This window comes from Sylvia atricapilla, unplaced genomic scaffold (genome assembly GCF_009819655.1).
Source record: "Sylvia atricapilla isolate bSylAtr1 unplaced genomic scaffold, bSylAtr1.pri scaffold_105_arrow_ctg1, whole genome shotgun sequence".
In the NCBI taxonomy this organism is placed as follows: Eukaryota; Metazoa; Chordata; class Aves; order Passeriformes; family Sylviidae; genus Sylvia; species Sylvia atricapilla.
In genome coordinates, this window is record NW_027077033.1 from 1 (window position 1) to 24671 (window position 24671).

Here is a 24671-nt window from a genome sequence, read left to right on the forward strand (position 1 = left end):
CCACCCTCTTTGACACTCCCTGGAGTGTCCCCAGCTCTGTGTCACCCCCGATGGTGTCCCCACCTCTGTGACACCCCCCGGGGTGTCCCCAGCTCTGTGTCACCCCCGATGGTGTCCCCAGCTCTGTGACACTGCCTGGGATGTCCCCACCTCTGTGCCACCTCCTGACGTGTCCCCACCACTCCAACCCCCATCAATCCAAACATTATTTTGGGACAACCCCCTCCCCAACAAAAATCACCAACTCTCCAAAGCGACCAAAGCCTTTTATTATTATCATTAATATTAATATTATCACCATTAATATCAACATTATGACTTCATCTACATCCAGAAGCTGCCGAAGGCTCCGGCTGGGGCCGGGGGGTCACAGAGCCCCCCAACCCGGGGCCAGGCCCAACCCGCTGCCCCCCAAAATCCCATTGCAGGGGGAATTCTGGAGCCTGTGGCAGGAGGAGGAGGAGGAGGAGGGATGAAGGTCAGGGTGGGGCTCCGTTGGCGCATGCAGCAGGCGCGTGGGAGAAGCGAGAGCGGGGCGAGGGGAGGAAGAGGAAGAGGAGCAAAGCCCCGGGTGTGTCGGGGGGCTCCAAACTCCCGCCTGGGGTTCACCAAACCCCCTTTGGTATTTCTTTTTTTTTTTTTTTAATTTATATTTTTTTAATGTAATTTTTTCATTTTTAATAAATATTTTTTTATTTTTTTTTTTATTTTTTTTTTTTAGGTTTTGGAGGTTTTCGGGGATTTTTTAGGTTTTTTCTTTGTTTAAATTGTAATTGTTTAAATTTTAAAATTTTAAAATTTTAAAAATTTATAAGTTTTTGAATTTTCAATTTTTTTTAATGTTTAAATTTTTGAACTTTTGAATTTTTTGAATTTTTTGAATTTTTGCATCTTTTAATTTTTATTTTTTCAAAATATTTTAAATCTTTTAAATCTTTTAATTTTAATTTTTTTTAATTTTCAATTTTTTTAACTTTCTAGCTTTTAAAATTTTTAGCTTTAAATATTTTTTGGGTTTTTTTTTTTTTAAATTTCTTTCAAATTTTTTTTCAATTTTTTTCATATTTTTTTTTCCAATTTTCACTTTTTTTTTTTTTTAATTTTTTAAAATTTTTTTTTTAGATTTTTTTTTTTAGATTTTTTTTTTTTTTAGCTCCCCCGCTGCCTCATCTTGTCCCCAAATGTCCCCTCAACAGGGACTCTGCTGTCACCTCTCCATGCCCAGGGCACAGGGGGCTGCCCGCAGCTCCCGCACAGCACAGGGGAGATTCTGAGAGGAGAACACGAGGAAAAGAACAAAAAAAAAACCCAAAAAATTATTCCCAACCCCTCACAGTCTTCTGGGGAGAAGAAAAAAAAAACCAAAAAAAACCCCAAAAAAACTTATTAAAAAAATCCAAACCCAAAAAATTATTTCCAACCCTCACGATCTTTTGGGGAAAAGAAAAAAAATCTAAACCCAAAAGATTATTTCCAACCCCTCACACTCTTAAAAAAAACAAAACAAAACAAAACAAAAATTTATTTCCATGCCCTCACACTCTTTTGAGAAAAAGAAAAAAAAAAACTAAAAAATTATATATTAAAAAAAATTCCAACCCCCCACACTCTGAAAAATAAAACCCCAAATTTATTTCTCTCATGGGGGGGAAAAAAAAAACCAACCTGACCCAACTCCCCCCCCAAAAAAAAACCCCAAAATTACCCCCAACCCCTCACACTTTTCTGAGAAAAAGAAAAAAAACCAACAAAAAACCTATTTAAAATAAAACAAACCAAACGAAAACAAAAAACCAAAAACAAACAAAGAAAAAAAATTATTTCCAACCCCTCACTCTCTGAAAAACCAAAAAACCCAAAAACTTATCTCCAACCCCTCACACTCTGAAAAAACCAAAAACCCCCCCAAATTACCCCAACCCCTCACACCCTTTTGAGAAAAAGACAAAACAACCCCCAAAATTATCTCCAACCCCTCACACTCTGAAAAAAAACCAAAAAAAACCCCAAATTTATTTCTTTCATCGAGAAAAAAAAAAAAAACCAAACCCAAAAAACCCCCAAAATTATTCCCACCCCCTCAGACCCTTTTCCCCTCTCCCTCTCTCCCCGTGGCCGCGCTCTCCACCCCTTTTTTAAAGCAATAAACTCCGAAGAGTTTGTATTTCTTGTCGGGGAAGCCGAGGTTCCTGACGCCCGGCTCGCGCCCGCCGCAGCGCGCCCGCGGGTTGACGATGGGGTAGCGGATGGAGCCGTCCTCCAGCCAGCCCGCCTCGCAGCGGTCCAGCAGCTGGATCTTCCACGCCGCGTACAGCTGCCCCACCTTGGCCACCGCCGCGCCGTTGTTCCGGCACGCCTGCACCGCCTCGGCGTAGCTCAGCTTGCGGAACGTCTTCAGGAAATACACCTTGCCTTTGTGGGGGAGAAAAAAGGAAAAAAAAGGGTGAGGAGAGGTGGAGAGATGGAGGAGAGGTGGCCCCACTTTGGTCACCGTCACGTCATTTTTCCTACACTCCTGCACGGCCTCGGCGTAGCTCAGCTTGTGGGACGTCTTCAGGAAATACACCTTGCCTTTGTTGGGGACAGAAAAGGGGGTAGTGAAGAGGTGGCTCCACTTTGGCCACTGTCGTGTCATTTTTCCTACACTCCTGCACGGCCTCCGTGGAGCTGAGCTTGTGGAAGGTCTTCAGGAAACAAACCTTGCCTCTTTTTGGGGGAGAAAAAGGGGAAAAAAAGGGGATAGAGAGATGGAGAGGAGGAGGAGAGGTGGAGGAGAGATGGCTCCACCTTGGCCACCACCACGCCGTTGTTCCGGCACGCCTGCACCGCCTCGGCGTAGCTCAGCTTGCGGAACGTCTTCAGGAAATACACCTTGCCTTTGTTGGGGAAGAAAAGGGAAAAAAAAGGGGATAGAGGGATGGAGAGGTGGAGGAGAGATGGCTCCACCTTGGCCACCGCTGCGCCATTTTTCCTACATTCCTGCACGGCCTCCATGGAGTTCAGGTTGTAGAAGGTCTTCAGGAAATAAACCTTGCCTTTTTTGGGGGAGAAAAAGGGAAAAAGAAGGGGATAGAGAGATGGAGAGGAGGAGGAGAAGTGGAGGAGAGGTGACCCCACCTTGGCCACCGCCGCGCCGTTGTTCCGGCACGCCTGCACCGCCTCGGCGTAGCTCAGCTTGCGGAACGTCTTCAGGAAATACACCTTGCCTTTGTTGGGGAGAAAAAGGGAAAAAAAGGGTGAGGAGAGGTGGAGGAGAGGCGGCCCCACTTTGGCCACCGTCGCGTCGTTTTTCCTACACTGCTGCACGGCCTCCATGGAGCTCAGCTTGCGGAACGTCTCCAGGAAATACGCTTTGCCTTTTTTGGGGACAGAAAAGGGAGTAGTGAAGAGGTGGCACCACTTTGGCCATCGCCACACCGTTGTTCCTGCACAGCCTTTGTGGAGCTCAGCTTGCAGAAGGTCTTCAGGAAATAAACCTTGCCTTTTTTGGGGGAGAAAAAGGGAAAAAAAGGGGATAGAGAGATGGAGAGGAGGAGGAGAGGAGGAGGAGAGGTGGCCCCACCTTGGCCATCGCCGCGCCGTTGTTCTCACACTCCTGCACGGCCTCCATGGAGCTCAGCCTGCTCCATCAGAAATTCCCTGATTTTCCCTCCCACCACCCTGAGGACCACGGGAACCACCCCCAAAATTTCCCCCAACCCCCAAATTTCTCCCCACCCCAAATTCTCACCGTTGAGGTTGGAGGTGAAGCAGAAGGCGTCGTAGTGCTCACTCTCCTTGTGCCGGTATCCGTAATTCCTGACCTGTGGGAATTCCCAAAAATTCCCCCAAAAACTGACAGAAATATCACATCAAACGGATCCCAAAAATTCCCCAAATCCTGACAGAAAACTCACATAAAACAGATCCAAAAATTCCAAAGGACAATATTTACCCATCTCTGGCTCAGAAAAGGACAATCTACGCCCATCCCTGACTCAGAAAAAGGACAATTACCCCATCCCTACTCAGAAAATGGATTAGACAATCTTTACGCCCAACCCTGGCTCAGAAAAATAAGAATTACCCCACCCCCGGCTCAGAAAAGGACAATTTTTACCCATCCCTGAGCCAGAAAAAGGACAATTGTCCCACTCCTGACTCAGAAAAGGACAACCTTTACACCCATCCCCGGCTCAGAAAAAGGAGAATTACCCCACCCCTGACTCAGAAAAGGACATTTTTTACCTATCTCTGACTCAGAAAAGGACAATTACCCCGTCCCCGGCTCAGAAAAGGACACCCTTTCCCGCACCCCGGCTCAGAAAAAGGAGAATTATCCCATCCCTGACTCAAGAAAAGGAGAATTACCCCACCCCAGCTCAGAAAAGGACAGTTTTTACCCATCCCCGGCTCAGAAAAGGACACCCTTTATTCCATCCCTGAGCCAGGAAAGGGAGAATTGTCCCACCCCGACTCAGAAAAGGACAATTTTTACCCACCCCTGGCTCAGAAAAGGACACCGTTTACCCCACCCCAGCTCAGAAAAGGACAGTTTTTACCCATCCCCAGCTCAGAAAAGGACACCCTTTACCCCATCCCTGACTCAGGAAAGGGAGAGTTGTCCCACCCCGACTCAGAAAAGGACAATTTTTACCCATCTCTGGCTCAGAAAAGGACACCCTTTACCCCACCCCAGCTCAGAAAAGGACATCTTTTACCCCATCCCAGCTCAGAAAAGGACAATTACCCCACCCCAGCTCAGAAAAGGACATCTTTTACCCCATCCCAGCTCAGAAAAGGACAATTACCCCACCCCAGCTCAGAAAAGGACATCTTTTACCCCATCCCAGCTCAGAAAAGGACAATTACCCCACCCCGGCTCAGAAAAGGACACCCTTTCCCCCACCCCGGCCCAGAGGAAGGACAATAACCCCATCCCAGCTCAGAAAAGGACATTTTTAACCTATCTTTGACACCCTTTGCCCCATCCCGACTCAGAAAAGGACACCCTTTACCCCACCCCGGCTCAGAGGAAGGACAATAACCCCATCCCAGCTCAGAAAAGGACAATTACCCCACCCCAGCTCAGAAAAGGACACCCTTTCCCCCACCCCGGCCCAGAGTTTGGCGCACACCGCGCACTGACCCCCACGGGCGTGTCCTTGCGGCCGCACTCCTCGCGGGGCCGGGAGATGGGGTACTGCACCGAGCCGTCCTGCAGCCAGCCCGCGTTGCACCAGTCCATCCCCTCCAGCCACGCCTGGTGCAGCTGCTCGTGCGACGCCAGGATCCCGTCCTGCTCCCGGCACGCACGCTCGGCCTCGTGGAAATTCAGCGTGTAGCGGCCCAGGCGAGGGTGGTACGGGAAAATCACACCTGGGGAGGACAAAAAAATCACACCTGGGGAGGACACGGGGATGGTAGAGGGGTGCGGATTGGGACATCCAGGTTTTGGGATGGTAGAAAACCCCAAACTCCAAGAGGTTCTGATCCATGGTTTGGGAAAAATGAGATTTGTGTGGTGGAAGAATGGCCAGGAGAATGCTGCTCGTTGTTCCTCTACAAGGATGGTTTGGGGATGGCAGAGAACTTCAAGTTCCAGGAGGTTCTGATCTGGGACATGTGAAAAGTGGAAATGTGAGTGGGGAGAACGGCCTGGAGAATCCTGCTCGCCATCCCTCTGCAAGGAGTTTTGGGAGATCTGGGTTTTAGGATGGTAAAGAACCCCAAACTCCAGGAGGTTCTGATTTAGGATTGGGGAAATGGGATCCCGTCCTGCTCCCGGCACGCACGCTCGGCCTCGTGGAAATTCAGCGTGTAGCGGCCCAGGCGAGGGTGGTACGGGAAAATCACACCTGGGGAGGACAACAGTCACACCTGGGGAGGACAAAAAAATCACACTGGGGGAGGACAACAGTCACACCTGGGGGAGGACAACAGTCACACCTGGGGAGGACACGGGGCTGGTAGAGGGGTGGGGATTGGGATATCCAGGTTTTGGGATGGTTGAGAACCCCAAACTCCAGGAGGTTCTGATCCATGGTTTGAGAAAAATGAGATTTGTGAGGTGGAAGAATGGCCTGGAGAATCCCATTCTTCATTGATCTCCAAGGGGTTTTGGGAGATTCGGGTTTTGGGGATGGTAGAGAACCCCAAACTCCAGGAGGTTCTGATCCATGGTTTGGGAAAAATGGAGAAATGTGAGTGGGAGAATGCCCTGGAGAATGCTGCTTGTTATCCCTCAGCCAGGAGTTTTGGGAGATCCGGGTTTTGGGATGGTAGAGAACCCCAAACTCCAGGAGATTCTGGCCTAGGACTTCTCTGGTATCACTTGAACCCCTAAAAAAAGATCTTTCCCCCTCTACCACCCCAAAAACCCCAAAAAACCGATTTTCCTTCTCTGGTACCACCTGAACCCCTAAAAAAAAAAACCATTTTCCTTCTCTGGTATCACCTGAATCCCCAAAAACCCCCATTTTACCCCTCTACCATCCTCTGAACCCCTAAAAACCATTTTTTCCCTCTGGTATCACCCGAACCCATAAAAAAACCATTTTACCCCTCTACCATCCCCTGAACCCCCCCAAAAAACCCATTTTCCTTCTCTGGTACCACCTGAACCCCTAAAAAACCCATTTTCTTTCTCTGGTATCACCTGAAACCCCAAAAAAACCTTTTTCCACCTCTAACACCTCCTGAACACTCCCCAAAAAACCCATTTCCCCACTACCCCACCCCAATCCCCCCGACACTTTTTGAACCCTCACCCCTATCACTTTCCCACCCGCCCCACAAAACCAACAACAACAACAAAAAAATCCAAACACAACCCGAATCCACAAAAAAAAAAACCCCAAAAAGGTGCAGAATCCCCAGACCCACCCTCGAGGTCCAGCTTGACCACGCCGGTGTCGTCCTCCAGCTCGTTGGTGACCTCGCACTCGTAGCGCCCGTAGTCCTGCAGGGTGACGTTGCGGATGATGAGGGACGCGTCCCCCAGCCCGTCCTCCTGCAGCGCCGTGCGGCCGCGGTAGGTGCCGAACGCCCTCCTGGCCTTGCCCAGGGCCACGAACACGTCCACGAAGCTCATGGGCTCGGTGACTTTGGTCCACTTGAGGCGGATCTCGGCCGGGTCGTGAGCGGACACGTCGTAGTGGTAACGGCAGGGCAGGATGATGGTGCCGCCGCGGTGGGTCACCACCTTGCCCGGGGCTGTCTGCACCACCACGGCGCCGCTGTCACCCTCTGCGGGGGGACACGGCGTCAGGAGGGGACACGGGACCGGGGGGGTCTGTCAGTGTCCTGAGACTGGGGGGACACTGGGGTCAGGAGGGGACACTGGGGTCAGGAGGGGACATGGGGTCAGGAGGTGACACTGGGACCAGTGGGATCTATCAGTGTCCTGAGACTGGGGGGACACAGGGTCAGGAGGGGACACTGGGGTCAGGAGGTGACACTGGGGTCAGGAGGGGACACTGGGGTCAGGAGGTGACACTGGGGTCAGGAGGGGTCATGGGGTCAGGAGGGGACACGGGATGAGTGGGATCTGTCAGTGTCCTGAGACTGGGGGGACACTGGGGTCAGGAGGGGACACTGGGGTCAGGGAGGTGACACTGGGGTCAGGAGGGGACACGGGGTCAGGGAGGGGACATGGAGTCAGGAGGGGACATGGGACTGCTGGGATCTGTCAGTGTCCTAAGACTGGGGGGACACGGGGTCAGGAGGTGACACTGGGGTCAGGGAGGTGACACTGGGACCAGTGGGATCTATCAGTGTCCTGAGACTGGGGGGACATGGGGTCAGGAGGGGACACTGGGGTCAGGAAGGGACACGGGACCGGGGGGGGTCTGTCAGTGTCCTGAGACTGGGGGGGTCATGGGGTCAGGGAGAGGTCATGGGATCAGGGAGGGGACACGGGGTCAGGAGGGGACACGGGACCTGCAGGACCCAAAGGAGGGGGCCCAAACCCGCCCCAAACCCCACCCCAAACCCGATCCCAAATCCACCCCAAACCCAAATCAACCTCAAATCCCACCCCAAACCCACCCCAAACCTGGCCCCAAACCCGGCCCCAAATCCACCCCAAACCCACCCCAAACCTGACCCCAAACCTGGCCCAAAACCCACCCCAAATCCACCCCAAACCCAACCCCAAACCCACCCCAAACCAGCCCCAAACCCTGCCCCAAACCTGCCCCAAACCCGACCCTAAATCCACCCCAAACCCGGCCCTAAATCCACCCCAAACCCGGCCCTAAATCCACCCGAAACCCAGCCCCAAACCTGGCCCCACTCACCCATGACATGAACCACCTTTTTCCTGCCGCGGGCGTTGGGCGGCGCCTCGGGGGCCACCAAGGCCACCAAGGCCACCAGCAGCGTGGGGACACCGCCCCAGGGCATTTGGGGTCGCATCTGGGAGAGACAGAGCGCCCTCAGCACCCCAAAAATCCCCCCGAGGCCGAGGGGAACCCCCAGGCAGTGATTGGGGTGTCCGGCCCGGGGGGTGGCAGCTGCCACTGTCACCTGGTGCCAGCACCCAGCGTCACCCACCTTGTCCCCAACCCCGCAGGGACTCCCCGGGTCTGAACCTCAAGGAGTTTTGGGGGATTCGGGTTTTGGGATGACAGGGAACCCCCCAATTCCAAGAGGAATCTGGGGAAAAAAATGGGAATTGTGGGTTGGAGAATGTCCTGGAAAATCCCACTCCGAAAGGAGTTTTGGGATATCCGGGTTTTGGGGCTGAATTCCAGGAAATTCTGCTCTAGGATTTGGGAAAAAATGGGAATTGTGGGTTGGAGAATTGCCTGGAAAAATCTCTGGTGTTATCCCTCTGCAAGGAGTTTTGGGGGATTCGGGTTTTGGGCTGAATTCCAAGAGATTCTGTTCTAGGATTTGGGAAAAATGGGAATTGTGGGTGGCGGAATCGCCTGGAAAATCCTGCTCATCACTGATCTGAAAGAAGTTTTGGGATATCCAGGTTTGGGCTGAATTCCAGGAGATTCTGATTTAGGATTTGAGGAAATGGGAATTCTGCACATTGGGAGAATCTGCCTGGAAAAACCTCTGGCATCATCCCTCAGCGAGGAGTTTTGGGGGAGATTCAAGTTCTGGGCTGAAATCCAGGAAATTCTGCTCTGAGATTTGGGGAAATGGGAATTGTGGGTGGGAGAATGGCCTGGAAAATCTCTCACTTTGTCCCTCCAAAAGGAGTTTTGGGGGATCCTGGTTTTGGGGTGAACTCCCGGGGATTGTGATTTAGGATTTGGGACCATCGGTGGTGTCCACTCGGGGTCCAGCGCAGCCCTGGCGCCCCCAAACTGTGACCTTGGAGCTCCCAAAAATGCGATTTCTGCCTTTCCCACCCTCAAACCGCATCCCTGAACCCCCAAAAGTGAATCTCCCCTTTCTCGTCCCCAAACTGAACCCCTAAAAAAGCGAATTTCCCCTTTCTCATCCCCAAACTGGACCCCCCGAACCCCCAAAAACGCGATTTCCGCCTTTCCCACCCCCAAACTGAACCCCTAAAAGAGAATTTTCCCCCTCCGCCACCCCCTGAACCCCTAAGAAAAGGGATTTCCCCATTCCCACTAAAAGCGGGGCAGCCCCCCGGGGGTCCCGGTGCCCGATCCTCGAGGGGGGATGAGGATCAGCCCCTCCGGGGGTCCCGGTGCCCCATAGGGGGGTCTGGGGGAGGTGGGATAGACCCCGGGCGGGGTCCCGGTGCCAAGCCCGGGCTCGGAGCCAGCGGGGCAGCCCCGGTGCCCGGTGTGGGGCAGCCCCGGTGCCCGGTGTGGGGCAGGGGGAGCGGGACACGGGGATCCCGGTTCCCGGTGTGGGGCAGCCCCCGGTGCCCGCTGTGGGGCAGGGGGAGCAGGACACGGGGGTGCCGGTTCCCGGTGTGGGGCAGCCCCGGTGCCCGGTGTGGGGCAGGGGGAGCGGGACACGGGGGTCCCGGTTCCCGGTGCGGGACAGGAGGAGGGGGACACGGGGGTCCTTGTGCCGGTGTGGGGCAGATTCCGCGGGTCTCGGTGCCCGGTGTGGGGCAGGAGAGGGAGAATCCCCGCACGGGGGTCCCGGAGCTCGGTTCCTGGTGCGGGCTGAGGGAGGGGGACACGGGGGGCCCGGTGCCCGGTGTGGGGCAGATTCCGCGGGTCCCGGTGCCCGGTGTGGGGCAGCCCCGGTGCCCGCTGTGGGGCAGGGGGAGCAGGACACGGGGGTCCCAGTTCCCGGTGCGGGACAGGAGGAGGGGGACACGGGGGTCCCGATGCCGGTGTGGGGCAGATGCTCTGGGTCCCGGTGCCCGGTGTGGGGCAGGGGGAGCGAGACACGGGGGGCCCGGTTCGCAGTGTGGGGCAGAAGGAGAGGGAGAATCCCCGCACGGGGGTCTCGGTGCCCGGTGCCCGGTGTGGGGCAGGGGGAGCGGGACACGGGGGTCCCGGTTCCCGGTGCGGGACAGGAGGAGGGGGACACGGGGGTCCCGGTGCCCGGTGTGGGGCAGGGGGAGCGGGACACGGGGGTCCCGGTGCCGGTGTGGGGCAGGGGGAGCGGGACACGGGGGTCCCGGTGCCCGGTGTGGGGCAGGGGGAGCGGGACACGGGCGTCCCGGTGCCCGGTGTGGGGCAGGGGGAGCGGGACACGGGCGTCCCGGTGCCCGGTGTGGGGCAGGGGGAGCGGGACACGGGGGTCCCGGAGCCCGGTGTGGGGCAGGGGGAGCGGAACACGGGGGTCCCGGTGCCCGGTGCGGGGCAGCCGCGGCCGCGGCGCTGGCGGCGCTCGGCGGGCCCGGTGCGGTGTTGCAGTGCGGGACACTGCGGCGGCGGCGGCCCCGGGGCTGCGGGACTCCGGTTCCCGGGGCGGGGACGGCGCAGAACCGGGGCCGGGGGGTGAGACCCCCGGTCCTGTCACCGCCGCACAACCGGCGACCCCCGCCCGTCACCTCCCTGCCGCTGCCGGGGGTCCCGTCCCGGTGCCCCGCAGCGAGGGAGCGGCTCCGCACTCACCGTGAGCCCGGTGCTGACCCGCCGGTACCGCCCGAACCTCCTCCGGTATGTGCTCCGCTGGATCCTCCGGTGCGCAGGGAGCGGCGCCGACAGCTCGGCCCGGCGCTGTCCCGGTTCCCGGCGCTGTCCCGGTTCCCGGCGCTGTCCCGGTTCCCGGCGCTGCGCAGGGCCGGCCGCTCGCCAAGGTCACCGGTGTGTCCCGGAGCGGCGCCGGTACCGCCGCCTGTGGTACCGAGAGGGGTTTGGGGGGTTTGGGACCGGGAAACCCCCGCCGAGGGCACCGGGAGGTGGCACGGAGCCCCCAGACACAGCCCGCACGGGAGGTGGCACCCCAAAAACTCCGGTACCACCCCCAAAAACTCCGGTACCACCCCCAAAGAGTCCGGTACCACCCCCAAAAAACTCCGGTACCACCCCAAAAACTCCGGTACCTCCCCCTGCCCTGTGCCCACCCCCCAAAATCCCACCTGGGAGGTGGCACCCGAAAAACTCCGGTACCACCCCAAAAACTCCGGTACCACCCCCAAAATCTCCGGTACCACCCCAAAAAGGCCGGTACCTCCCCCTGCCCTGTGCCCACCCCCAAAAATCCCACACCCGCCCAAGGGGTGGCACCCCCAAACCCTAGGACCACCCCCAAAATCCCGAGACCACCCCCCAAACCCCGGGACCACCCTCCTGGGTGCGCCCACCCCCCAAAATCCCGGACCCGCCCCCGGCCCGGGGGGAGCTCTCTGGGCGCGGCGGGGACACGGCGGCGACACGGCAGCGACACGGCGGCGACACGGCGGTCACCGGGCCTCAGCACCTTTATTGGGTGACACCGGAACTGTCCCCAGCCCTGAGCCCGGCCTGGGGCACCGGGACCCACCGGGAGCCACCGGGAGCCACCGGGAGCCACCGGGAGCTGCGATGTCCCCACGGAGCATCCTGAGGTCCCTACAGCGTTTAGGGGACCGGAGCATCCCTGGGGACACTCTGGGGACACCTCTGGGGTCATCCCTGGGGACATCCCTGGGGACACCTCTGGGACATTTCTGGGGACATCCCTGGGGACACTCTGGGGACATCCCTGGGGACACATCTGGGACATTTCTGGGAACATCTCTGGGGACACCCCTGGGGACACTCTGGGACACCTCTCGGAGCGGAGACAGAGGCACCGGGTGGGATTCCCCGGGGTGGGGACAGAAATCCCCAGAATGGGGACAACAGGACACGAGGTGGGGACAACAGCTCCAGGGGTGGTGACAGCAGTCCCGGGGGGGCGACATCAGCCCCACGGTGGTGACAACAGCCCCGGGGTGCTGACAGCAGCCCCAGGCGGTGACAGCAGTCCTGAGGACAGCAGCACGACATGAGGTGGGGACAGCAGCTCCGGGGCGGTGACAACACGTTCAGGGTGGTGACATCGACCCCAGGGCGGCGACATCACCCTCAGGGCCGTGACATCAGCCCCAGGGCGGTGACATCAGCCCCAGGGTGATGACACCAGCCCCGGGTGGTGACAGGAGCCCCGTGGCGGTGACAGCAGCCCCAGGGTGGTGACACCAGCCCCGGGCGGTGACAGGAGCCCCGTGGCGGTGACAGCAGCCCCGGGGACAGCAGCAGGACACGTCACTGGTCCTTTTTGTGGCGGGGCAGCCCCGGGCGGGCGCGGGGCAGGAAAAAGGCCGGGCGGAGGCGGCAGCGCAGCGCCACCAGCGCCGGGGACAGCGCCAGCAGCGCGTTGGACACCAGGAAGCCGCCGAGAGCCTCCTCCGGGGTCTGGTACGGGAACGGCGTCCGCCCGTGCAGCGACGAGCCCACGTGGGCGAACTGAGCCTGCGGGGACAGCCACCGGCTCAGGGCAGGGCCACGGAGGGGCAAGAGCCGGGCACAAGGGGGGCAAGAGCCGGGCACAAGGGGGGCAAAACCCCGGTCCGAAAAGGTGCGAAACCCCGGTCCTAAAGGGTGCGAAACCCCGGTCCTAAAGGGGGCAAAACCCCGGCCCTAAAGGGGGCAAAACCCCGGTCCTAAAGGGGGCAAAACCCCGGCCCTAAAGGGGGCAAAACCCCGGCCCTAAAGGGGGCAAAACCCCGGCCCTAAAGGGGGCAAAACCCCGGTCCCAAAGGGGGCAAAACCCCGGTCCCAAAAGGTGCGAAACCCCGGTCCCAAAGGGGGCAAAGCCCCAGCCCTAAAGGGGGCAAAACCCCGGTCCCAAAAGGGTGCGAAATTCCGGTCCCAAAGGGGGCAAAACCCCGGTGCCAAAGGGGGCAAAACCCCGGTCCTAAAGGGGGCGAAACCCCGATCCTAAAGGGTACAAAATCTCGGTCCTAAAGAGGGCAAAACCCCGGTCCCAAAGGGGACAAGAGCCGGGCCCAAAGGGGGCAAAACCCCGGTCCCAAAGGGGGCAAAACCCCGGCCGCAAAGGGGACAAGAGTTGGGCCCAAGGGGGGCAAAACCCTGGACCTAAAAGGGGCAAGAACCGGGCCCAAAGGGGGCAAAACCCCGGGACCAAAAGGTGTGAAACCCCGGCCCTAAAGGGGGCAAAATCTCGGTCCTAAAGGCTGCAAAACCCCGGTCCCAAAAGGGGCAAAACCCCGGTCCCAAAGGGGGCAAGAGCCGGTCCCAAAAGGTGCAAAACCCCGATCCTAAAGGGTACAAAGTCTCAGTCCTAAAGGGGGCAAAACCCCGGCCCTAAAGGGGGCAAGAGCCGGGCCCAAAGGGGGCAAAGCCGCAGCCCTAAAAGGTGCAAACCCTGGTCCTAAAGGACAAAAATCCCTGACTCCAAAGGGTACAAAGCTTTGGCCCTAAAATGTGCAGACCCCCGACCCTAAAAGGTGCAACCCCCAAACCTCAGTGGGGTTTTTTGTTCCAGCCCTGCTCTGCCTCTGTCCCGTTTGTGTCCCACTAATCCCAAATCCTCCGGGGCTGAGGCAAATATGGGCCAGCCCAGCGGCTCCGTGCCCTAAAACTGGGATCTGCACCCCAAAAATCGGGATCGGGACCCCGAAAACTGGGATCTGCACCCCAAAAACCGGGATCTGCCCCCCAAAACCCAGCCCCAACCCTTCACCAATCCGCGGTTGGGATTTGCTCCAAACCCCTGCGATTCTGGAGCCTTCCAGCTGGGATTTTCCCCCTAAATCCCGGGATTTCGGGGCCGTGGGGTTGAGGTTTTCCCCCAGATCTCCGGATTCCACCCCCAAAACCCCCGGATTTCCCCCCAAATCCCAGGATTTTCGACCCCTTGGTTGGAATTTCCCCCCCACAAACCCCAAGATTTCCTTCCAAACCCCAAGATTTCCTCCCAAACTCCCGGATTTCCCCCCAAATCCCGGGATTTCGGCCCCCCCCCCGGTTGGAATTCCCCCCCAAATCCCAGGATTTCGGGGCTGCTTGTTGAGGTTTTCCCCCAAATCTCCAGATTCCCCCCAAAACCCCCGGGTTTCCCCCCAAATCCCAGGATTTTCGACCCCTTGGTTGGAATTTCCACATCCCCCCCAAACCCCAAGATTTCCTCCCAAACTCCCGGATTTCCCCCCAAACCCCAAGATTTCCTCCCAAATCCCGGATTTCCCCCCAAACCCCCGGATTTCGGCCCCCCCCCCGGTTGGGAATTCCCCCCCAAATCCCGGGATTTCGGCCCCCCGCGTTGGGATCCCCCAAGGCCGGGATTTGGGGTCCCCCGTTGGGAATTCCCCCCCAAACCCCTGAATTTCCCCCCAAACTGCCGGATTTCTCCCCAAATCCCCGGATTTTGAACACTCTCGGTTGGGAATTCCCCCCCAAATCCCGGGATTTCGGCCCCCCCCGGTTGGGATCCCCCAAGGCCGGGATTTGGGGTCCCCCGTTGGGAATTCCCCCTCAAACCCCTGAATTTCCCCCCAAACTGCCGGTTTTCCTCCCCAAATCCCCGGATTTTGAACACCCTCGTTGGGAATTCCCCCCCAAATCCCGGGATTTCGGCCCCCCTCCGTTGGGATCCCCCAAACCCTGGATTCGGGGTCCCACCTGCGCCACGGCCCCGGCGCACAGCAGGCTGCAGTCGGGCAGCCAGCAGCAGCCGGGCAGCGCCAGCCCGCGCACGGCCAGCAGCAGGAAGGGCAGCAGGTAGAACAGGTACACCAGCATCTGGGGACAGCGGCACTGTCACCTTTGGTGGTCACACTGTCACCCCACATTGTCACCCCACATTGTCACCCCACATTGTCACCCCTGGTGGTCTCATTGTCACCTTTAGTGGTCACACTGTCACCTCTGGTCGCCTCACTGTCACATCTGGCGGCCCCATTGTCACCCCACATTGTCACCCCCTGGTGGCCCCATTGTCACCCCTGGTGGTCACATTGTCACCCCTGGTCGTCACATTGTCACCCCTCGTTGCCCCATTGTCACCTTTAGTGGGCTCATTAGCACCCCTGGTGGTCCCATTGTCACACCTCGTTGTCACCTCTGGTGGCCACACTGTAACCCTTGGCGGTCACACTGTCACCTCTGGTAGCCTCATTGTCACCTCTGGTGGCCCCATTGTCACCCCACATTGTCACCCCACATTGTCACACCTGGCGGCCCCATTGTCACCCCACATTGTCACCCCTGGTGGCCCCATTGTCACCCCACATTGTCACCCCTGGTGGCCCCTGGGGGCGCCCCCGAGGTGTCCCCACCCCTGAGGATGAGGAAGGGCAGCAGGTAGAACAGGTACGTCAGCATCTGCGGACAGCGGCACTGTCACACCTGGTGGTCACATTGCCACCCCATATTGTCACCCCTGGTGGCCCCACTCTCACCCCTGGTGGTCACATTGTCACCCCTGGTGGTCACATTGTCACTCCTGGTGGTCACATTGTCACCCCTCGTTGCCCCATTGTCACCTTTAGTGGGCTCATTAGCACCCCTGGTGGCCCCATTGTCACACCTCGTTGTCACCTCTGGTGGCCACATTGTAACCCTTGGCGGTCACACTGTCACCTCTGGTAGCCTCATTGTCACCTCTGGTGGCCCCGTTGTCACCCCACATTGTCACCCCCTGGTGGCCCCATTGTCACCCCTGGTGGCCCCTGGGGGCGTCCCCGAGGTGTCCCCACCCCTGAGGATGAGGAAGGGCAGCAGGTAGAACAGGTACGTCAGCATCTGCGGACAGCGGCACTGTCACACCTGGTGGTCACATTGTCACTCCTCGTTGCCCCCATTGTCACCTTTAGTGGTCACACTGTCACCTCTGGTGGTCACACTGTCACCCTTGGTGGCCCCCATTGTCACTCCTCGTTGCCCCATTGTCCCCTCCGGTGGCCCCATTGTCACTCCCGGTGGCCCCACTGTCCCCCCGGTTGTCCCCCGTTGTCCCCCCATTGTCCCCCATTATCCCCCGCTGTCCCCACTGTCCCCGTTGTCCCCTAATTGTCCCCGTTGTCCCCGCTGTCCCCTCACTGTCCCCGCTGTCCCCTCCCGGTCTCCGTTGTCCCCGCTGTCCCCGCTGTCCCCTCACTGTCCCCGCTGTCCCCATTGTCCCCTCATTGTCCCCATTGTCCCCGCTGTCCCCGCTGTCCCCATTGTCCCCTCGCTGTCCCCATTGTCCCCTCATTGTCCCCGCTGTCCCCGCTGTCCCCGCTGTCCCCCATTGTCCCCTCACTGTCCCCGCTGTCCCCATTGTCCCCTCGCTGTCCCCATTGTCCCCTCATTGTCCCCGCTGTCCCCGCTGTCCCCGCTGTCCCCATTGTCCCCTCACTGTCCCCGCTGTCCCCATTGTCCCCTCATTGTCCCCGCTGTCCCCGCTGTCCCCGCTGTCCCCTCACTGTCCCCGCTGTCCCCGCTGTCCCCATTATGCCCCGCTGTCCCCGCTGTCCCCTCACTGTCCCCTCGCTGTCCCCGCTGTCCCCGCTGTCCCCATTGTCCCCTCACTGTCCCCTCGCTGTCCCCTCACTGTCCCCGCTGTCCCCATTGTCCCCTCACTGTCCCCGCTGTCCCCATTGTCCCCTCATTGTCCCCTCGCTGTCCCCGCTGTCCCCATTGTCCCCTCGCTGTCCCCGCTGTCCCCGCTGTCCCCATTGTCCCCTCGCTGTCCCCGCTGTCCCCGGTGTCCCCATTGTCCCCTCACTGTCCCCGCTGTCCCGGCCGGACCTGCACTTTGGGGTAGCCCACGGGGTCTCTCAGGTAGGGCTCCCGCAGGTACGTGTAGTCGAAGCACAGGTCTGCCGGGCAGTCCAGGACCACCTGAGGGGGGCACGGGGGGTCGGGGGGGGTCCTCCTTTTGGGGGTCCTGCTTGGGACCCCCAACACCCTCCCTGGGACCCCCGAAACCCTCTCTGGGACCCCCAAAATCCGCCCTGGGACCCCAAAACCTTCCCTGGGACCCCCAAAACCCTCCTTGGGACCCCCAAAATCCACCCTGGGACCCCAAAACCTTCCCTGGGACCCCCCAAACCTGCCCTGGGACCCCAAAATCCGCCCTGGGACCCCCAAAACTGCCCTGGGACCCCAAAACCTCCCCTGGGACCCCCAAAACCTGCCCTGGGACCCCCAAAACCCTCCTTGGGACCCCCAAAACCTGCCCTGGGACCACAAAATCCACCCTGGGACCCCCAAAATCCACCCTGGGACCCCCAAAACTTGCCCTGGGACCCCCCCAAATCCTCCAGAACCTCCTGAGACCCCCCCCCAGAACCCCCCAAAGCCCCTCCAGGAGCACTCCAGGATCTCTCAACGCCCTTCAGGAGCCCCCCGAGACCCTCCAGCACCCCCCAAAGCCCCTCCAGAACCACCCCAAGCCCCTCCAGGAGCACCCTGAGCTCCTCCAGGACCCCCCAAAGCCCCTCCAGGAGCCCCCCAAGACCCCCCAAGACCCCCCAACCCCCTCCAGGAGCCCCCCAAACCCCACCAGAACCACCCCAAACCCCTCCAGAACCATCTCAAGACCCTTCAGGAGCCCCCCAAGACCCACTAGCACCTCCCAAAAGCCCCTCCAAGACCCCTCCAGGACCCCCCAAGACCCCCCGGGACCCCCCAAGACCCCTCCAAGACCCCCCAAGACCCCCCAGGACTCACCAACCCCCTGAAGAAGGTGAAGGCGGCGGTGAGGAGGAGGAGGAGGATGAGGAGCACGTCCTCAGGCCGCCGGTAGAGGGGTTTGCTCTGCTCCTCTGCGATCTGCGACGGGAAATCGGGGGATTTTGGGGGGTTTTGGGGGGTTTTGGGGGGTCCCACCCAGCCCTGGGAGCCCCAAACGCCCAGGTGAGGCCTCACCTGCTCGGGGCTGAGCTGCGGCACCGCCCGGGGCTGCTGCAAGAGGCGGCGGCCGGCCCAGGTGAGGAGGAGGAGGTAGGGCAGGTTGAGGAGGAAGGACGGGCTCAGCTCGGGGCTGTATTTGCCTGCGGGGGAGAGCGCGGGCTGGGCGAGGAGCCTTCCTCCTCATCCTCATCCTCATCCTCATCCTCATCCTCATCCTCATCCTCATCCTCATCCTGCTTCCTCTTTGCTCCTCCTTCATCCTCATCATCCTTTCTCCTCCTTCTCCTTCCTCCTCGTCCTCTTCCTCTTTCCTCCTCCTTCTCCTTCCTCCTCCCTCCTTCTCCTGCTCCTCTTCATCCTCCTCCTTTCCTCCTCTTTCCTCTTTCTTCTTCCTTCTCCTTCTTCCTCCACGTCCTCCTCCTCCTTCCTTCTTCCTCCTCCTCTTCATCCTCCTCCCTCCTCCTTCTCCTCCTCCTCCTCCTCTTTCTTCTTCCTCCACTTTCTCCTTTTCCTCCTCCTTCTTCCTCCTCCTTCCTCCTCCTATTCCTTCTTCTCCTCTTCCTCCTTCCTCCTCCTTCCTCCTCCTCCTTTCCTCCTTACTCCTTCCTCCTCCTTCTCCTCTTCCTCCTCCTTCTTCCTCCTATTCCTTCTTCTCCTCTTCCTCCTTTCTCCTTCCTCCTCTTCCTCCTCCTTCCTCCTCTTCCTCCTTCCTTCCTCCTCCTCTTTCTTCTTTCTCCTCTTTCTCCTTGTCCTCCTCCTTTTCCTCTTCCTCCTTCCTCCTCTTCCTTCCTTTTCCTCTTACTCCTTCCTTCCTCCTCCTCTTTCTCCTTACTTCATCCTCCTCCTTCCTCCTCCTCCTCCTCCTCCTCCTCACCGATCAGGTTTCCCAGCAGGAACACCAGGGCGCTCATCGCCATCGAGCCCAGCCACAGGAGACCCAGGCCGCGGTAATTCTTCCTGCGGGACAGCGGCGACCCCTCCTCAAATCCGGGATGTTTTAAACCCCCCGGGACCCCCCCTCAAATCCGGGATGGTTTAACTTCATCCCACCGGAACCCCTCCTCAAATCCGGGATGTGTTATCTTCACCCCCGGGGACCCCTCCTCAAATCCGGGATGGTTTAACCCCTCACAGGACCCCCCCTCAAATTCGGGATGTTTTATCTTCACCCCACCCCGGGACCCCTCCTCAAATCCGGGATGTGTTATCTTCCCCCCGGGACCCCTCCTCAAATCCGGGATGGTTTAACCCCTCACAGGACCCCCCCTCAAATTCGGGATGTTTTATCTTCACCCCACCCCGGGACCCCTCCTCAAATTCGGGATGTTTTATCTTCACCCCCCGGGACCCCTCCTCAAATTCGGGATGTTTTAATCCCTCACAGGACTCCTCCTCAAATCCGGAATGGTTTATCTTCGCCCCCCGGGGACCCCTCCTCAAATCCGGGATGTGTTATCTTCACCCCCCCCGGGGACCCCTCCTCAAATCCGGGATGTGTTATCTTCACCCCTGGGGACCCCTCCTCAAATCCGGGATGGTTTAACCCCTCACAGGACCCCCCCTCAAATCCGGGACGTGTTATCTTCACCCCCAGGACCCCTCCTCAAATCCGGGATGGTTTATCTTCACCCCTGGGGACCCCTCCTCAAATCCGGGATGGTTTAACCCCTCACAGGACCCCCCCTCAAATTCGGGATGTTTTATCTTCACCCCACCCCGGGACCCCTCCTCAAATCCGGGATGTGTTATCTTCCCCCCAGGACCCCCCCTCAAATCCTGGATGGTTTATCTTCGCCCCTGGGGACCCCTCCTCAAATTCGGGATGGTTTAACCCCTCACAGGACCTCCCCTCAAATCCGGAATGGTTTATCTTCACCCCCCGGGACCCCTCCTCAAATTCGGGATGTGTTATCTTCACCCCCCCGGGACCCCTCCTCAAATTCGGGATGTTTTAAACCCCCCGGGACCCTCCCTCAAATCCGGGATGTTTTAACCCCTCCTGGGAGTTCCCTCCTCAGGAAATTCGGGATTTTCCACCCCTCTGAACCCTCCTGGGATCACCCTGGGATTCTCCCACCCACCCCCCGAGCCCCTCCCCGGGGAATTTGGGATTCTCCAGCTCCTTTCTCAGGGAATTTGGGATTCTCCCACCCCCCGAGCCCCTCCCCGGGGAATTTGGGATTCTCCCACCTGGTGCCCGCGGCGGCGGCCAGCGCCAGGCACAGCCCGTAGTGCACGGAGCCGTCCCAGTAACAGGTGAGCAGCCCGTGAGCCGTGCGCAGGTGGGCGTCACCCTGCGGGGACAGCGGGTCACACCCAGGGGACAGGGGGTCACACCCAGGGGACACCGCGGGGACAGCGGGTCACACCCAGGGGACAGCGGGGACAGCGGGTCACACCCAGGGGACAGCGGGGACAGCGGGTCACACCGAGGGGACACAGCGCGGACAGCGGGGACAGCGGGGACAGCGGGTCACACCCAGGGGACAGCGGGTCACACCGGGGGGACACAGCAGGGACAGCGGGTCACACCGGGGGGACACAGCAGGGACAGCGGGGACACCGCGGGGACACCGGGGGAGCGATACCGGGCAAGGGAACACCCGGTGACAGCGGGGGGGGTCACATCGAGAGGGACACCAGGAGGGGACACCGGGGGTGGGGACACGGTCACATCAGGGCTGGGGACGCCAGGAGTGTGGACACCGGGACACGGTGACACTGGAGCTGGGGACACCGGGGAGGTGACACCGAAGGGGTCACATCGGGACCGGGGACACCGGGAGGGGACACCCGGTCACACTGAGGGGGGCGATGTCACCCCGGGATGGTGTCACCGGGAGGGGACACTGTCCCCCCGGGGGTCCCGGCGGGCTGTGGGGTGGGACACGGCACCTCCCGCACGAAGAGCTCGGTGACACCCGCGATCAGCCCGTCCTCCTCCAGCGCCACCAGCAGATCCACGGCCGACGCGAAGGAGAACGCCACGAACACTGCGGGGAGCGGGGGGCTGCGTGCGGGACCCCAAACCCCAAACCCCAAATCCCAAACCTCTGCTCCGTGCGGGACCCCAAAACCCCAAACCCCAAATCCCTGCTCCGTGCGGGACCCCCAAAATCCCAAATCCCAAACCTCTGCTCCGTGCGGGACCCCAAAACCCCAAACCCCAAATCCCAAACCTCTGCCCCGTGCGGGACCCCCAAAATCCCAAATCCCAAAATCCCTGCTCTGTGCGGGACCCCAAAACCCCAAATCCCAAACCTCTGCTCCTTGCGGGACCCCCAAAACCCCAAATCCCTGCTCAGTGCGGGACCCCCAAAACCCCAAATCCCAAATCCCAAACCTCTGCCCCGTGCGGGACCCCAAACCCCAAATCCCAAACCTCTGCTCCGTGCGGGACCCCCAAAACCCCAAATCCCAAATCCCAAACCTCTGCCCCGTGCGGGACCCCAAACCCCAAATCCCAAACCTCTGCTCCGTGCGGGACCCCAAAACCCCAAATCCCAAACCTCTGCCCCGTGCGGGACCCCCAAAATCCCAAACCCAAAATCCCTGCTCTGTGCGGGACCCCTAAACCCCAAACCCCAAATCCCTGCTCCGTGCGGGACCCCAAAACCCCAAACCCCAAATCCCTGCTCCGTGCGGGACCCCCAAAACCCCAAACCCCAAATCCCAAACCTCTGCTCCGTGCGGGACTCCCAAAATCCCAAATCCCAAATCCCTGCTCTGTTCGGGTCCCACAAATTCACCTCAGATCCCAACTCACTGCTTCGTGCAGGTCCCCCCAAATCCCAAATCCCTGTTCCATGTGGGTCCCACAACTACAGCACTCCCCAAATCCCAGACCCCAAACCCCAAACCCCAGACCCCAGACCCCGGGGTCTCACCGCAGTACAGGGGGTCCTGGAAGAGGCTGAAGCTGCCGGTGAGGATGAGGAAGGAGATGAAGCCGAGGAGCACCAGGGTCACGGTCAGAGCCAGCGTTGTGGGACTGCTGTGGGATGGGGACACTGCAGCACCCGGCCCCGGGCCCCCAATCCCATAAAACATCTCTGTGCTCACTATGGGGTGAGGGACATGTCCCCAATCCCATAAAATATCCTGTGCTCACTATGGGGTGAGGGACACGGCCCCAATCCCATAAAACATCCCTGTGCTCACTATGGGATCAGGGACACGGCCCCAATTCCCCAATCCCATAAAACGTCCCTGTGCTCACTATGGGGTGAGGGACATGTCCCCAATCCCATAAAACATCCTGTGCCCGCTGTGGGATCAGGGACACGGCCCCAATCCCATAAAACATCCTGTGGCCGCTGTGGGATCAGGGACACGGCCCCAGTTCCCCAATCCCATAAAACCTCCCTGTTCCCGCTGCGGTTTAGGATTAGGATCAGACCCAGCACTGTGGGGTCACTGGCCGGGGTGGAAATCTGGATCTGGGAATAACCCCGGGGGGAAAATCCCAAAGGGAACAAATCCCAAAGGGAGCAAATCCCAAAGGGAGCAAATCCCAGAGGGGAAAATCCAAAAGAGGGCGAATCCCAGAGAGACAAATCCCAAAGGAAGAGTGAGTGGGATCCCAGCAGGGATCGGGATGGGGATGGGGATCGGGATCGGGATCGGGATCGGGATCGGGCCGCAGCAGCCCCAGCGGGACCCGCTGTCCCTCCGCCGTGTGGGAAAAGCCCAAAACGAGACCCAAATCCCGATTTTTAAACCCAAAGGCAGGAGAGAGCGGCTGAGGGAGCGCCGGGAGCCGCTCCCCAAACCTTTGGATCGGGAATTCCCTTGGATCGGGAATTCCTCGGGATCGGGAATTCCGGGCGGGCAAAGTGACAGCGGCGGGGACACGTCAGCGACAGAGGGGACAGCGGGGACACTCCGGGAGGGGCAGGGAGCGGATCCAGGGCCGGGATCAGCCGAATTCCCGGGATTTGGGCTCCGGGAGAGGCTCTGTGGGGTCTGAACTTCCAGAGGAGTTTTAAATCCATTTAAATGCAGCCGCCGTCCCAAGGGAACACGGGATCGAGTCCCTGCTCCAGGACGGATCCCGGACAGATCCCGCCCCTGTCCCGGGATGGATTCCCTGCTCCAGGACAGACCCTGTCCCCTGTTCCCTCTCCCCTGTTCCCTCTCCCCTGTTCCCTGTTCCCTGTCCGGGCTGTAGTCCCCAGGTCCAGGCGGGACCCTGAGGATGTGACCCCGATTCCAGCTGGGATCGCTCCCCCAGCTCTGGACGGAGCGCTTGTCCCATCCTGATCCCATCCTGATCCCAGTTTGATCCCAGCCCTGCAGCAGCGGGGGCGCTCCCATTCCCATTCCTGTTCCCCGTTCCTCGTTCCCATTCTCCGTTCCCATTCCCGGGTATTTCTCTCGGTCCCGGGTGTCTCTCCCGGTCCCCATTCCCCAATTCCCGGTTTCCCATTCCCGGGGGTCTCTCCCTGTCCCCGTTCCCCACTCCCCGTTCTCGGGGGTCCCATTCCCCTTCCCCATTTCCGGGTGTCCCACCCTGTCCCCATTCCCGGTCCCCATTCCCCATTCCCTGTTCCCATTCCCGGGGGTCTCCTCTCCCTGTCCCCCTTCCCGGGGCTCCCCAGTGTCCCCATTCCCTGTCCCCGTTCCCAGGGGTCCTTGTCGGGCCCGGGGCTCCCCGGTGTCCCTGTTCCCTGTCCCCGTTCCCAGGGCTCCCCCGGTGTCCCCGTTCCCCGTTCCCGATGTTCCCGGTGTCCCCGGTGTCCCCGCCGTTCCCGGTGTCCCCGTTCCCGGGGGTCCCTCCCATTCCCATTCCCGTTCCCGTTCCCGGGGCTCCCCGTTGTCCCCATTCCCGTTCCCGGTTCCCTGTCCCCGCTGTCCCCGGTGTCCCCGCTGTCCCCGGTGTCCCCGGCGGTGTCCCGCACTCACGGCAGCCCGGTGGCGGCGCTGACCCCCAGCGCGGCGGGCACGGCCAGCACAGGGGCGGCCAGAGCGGCCGCGGCCGCCGGGAGCTGCATCCCGGGCCGCCGCCAGCACCGGGCCCGCGGACTTCGGCCCCGGGACCGCCCCGGGAGCGCCTTAAAGCCGCAGCGACACCGCGGGGACAGGGCAGGGACAGCGGGGACAGCGGGGACAGGGCAGGGACAGCGGGGACAGCGGGGACATGGGCAGGGACACCGCGGGGACAGCGGGACAACGGGGACAGGGCAGGGACAGGGCAGGGACAGCGGGGACAGCGGGGACAGGGCAGGGACAGCGGGGACAGCGGGGACAGGGCAGGGACAGGGCAGGGACAGCGGGGACAGCGGGGACAGGGCAGGGACAGCGGGGACAGCGGGGACATGGGCAGGGACACCGCGGGGACAGCGGGACAACGGGGACAGGGCAGGGACAGGGCAGGGACAGCGGGGACAGCGGGGACAGGGCAGGGACAGCGGGGACAGCGGGGACAGGGCAGGGACAGGGCAGGGACAGCGGGGACAGCGGGGACAGGGCAGG

General features: G+C 60.0%; 3 protein-coding genes across 3 annotated transcripts; 1 reads left to right on the forward strand and 2 right to left on the reverse strand.

Moving 5' to 3' along the window:
• Positions 1–2080: 2080 nt before the first annotated feature.
• Positions 2081–8385, reverse strand: HAPLN4 (hyaluronan and proteoglycan link protein 4). Its single transcript, XM_066340095.1, has 5 exons — positions 8280–8385; positions 6865–7227; positions 5129–5358; positions 3731–3803; positions 2081–2412 (listed from the first exon to the last, which is right to left on the reverse strand). Exons 1-5 carry the CDS (start codon positions 8383–8385, stop codon positions 2081–2083), a joined length of 1104 nt encoding a protein of 367 aa, XP_066196192.1.
• A 1864-nt stretch (positions 8386–10249) lies between these two features.
• LOC136374704 (basic salivary proline-rich protein 1-like) lies at positions 10250–11919 on the forward strand. The gene is made up of 4 exons (XM_066340096.1): positions 10250–10255; positions 10525–10681; positions 10735–11213; positions 11614–11919. Exons 1-4 carry the CDS (start codon positions 10250–10252, stop codon positions 11917–11919), a joined length of 948 nt encoding a protein of 315 aa, XP_066196193.1.
• Positions 11920–12562: 643 nt separating this feature from the next.
• Positions 12563–24190, reverse strand: TM6SF2 (transmembrane 6 superfamily member 2). The gene is made up of 10 exons (XM_066340099.1): positions 24102–24190; positions 22085–22188; positions 21093–21190; positions 20388–20491; positions 19072–19154; positions 18213–18337; positions 18015–18116; positions 17091–17183; positions 14982–15101; positions 12563–12809 (listed from the first exon to the last, which is right to left on the reverse strand). The coding sequence occupies exons 1-10, from the start codon at positions 24188–24190 to the stop codon at positions 12603–12605; spliced, it is 1125 nt and encodes a 374-aa protein (XP_066196196.1). The 3' UTR covers positions 12563–12602.
• Between the last annotated feature and the right edge of the window lie 481 nt (positions 24191–24671).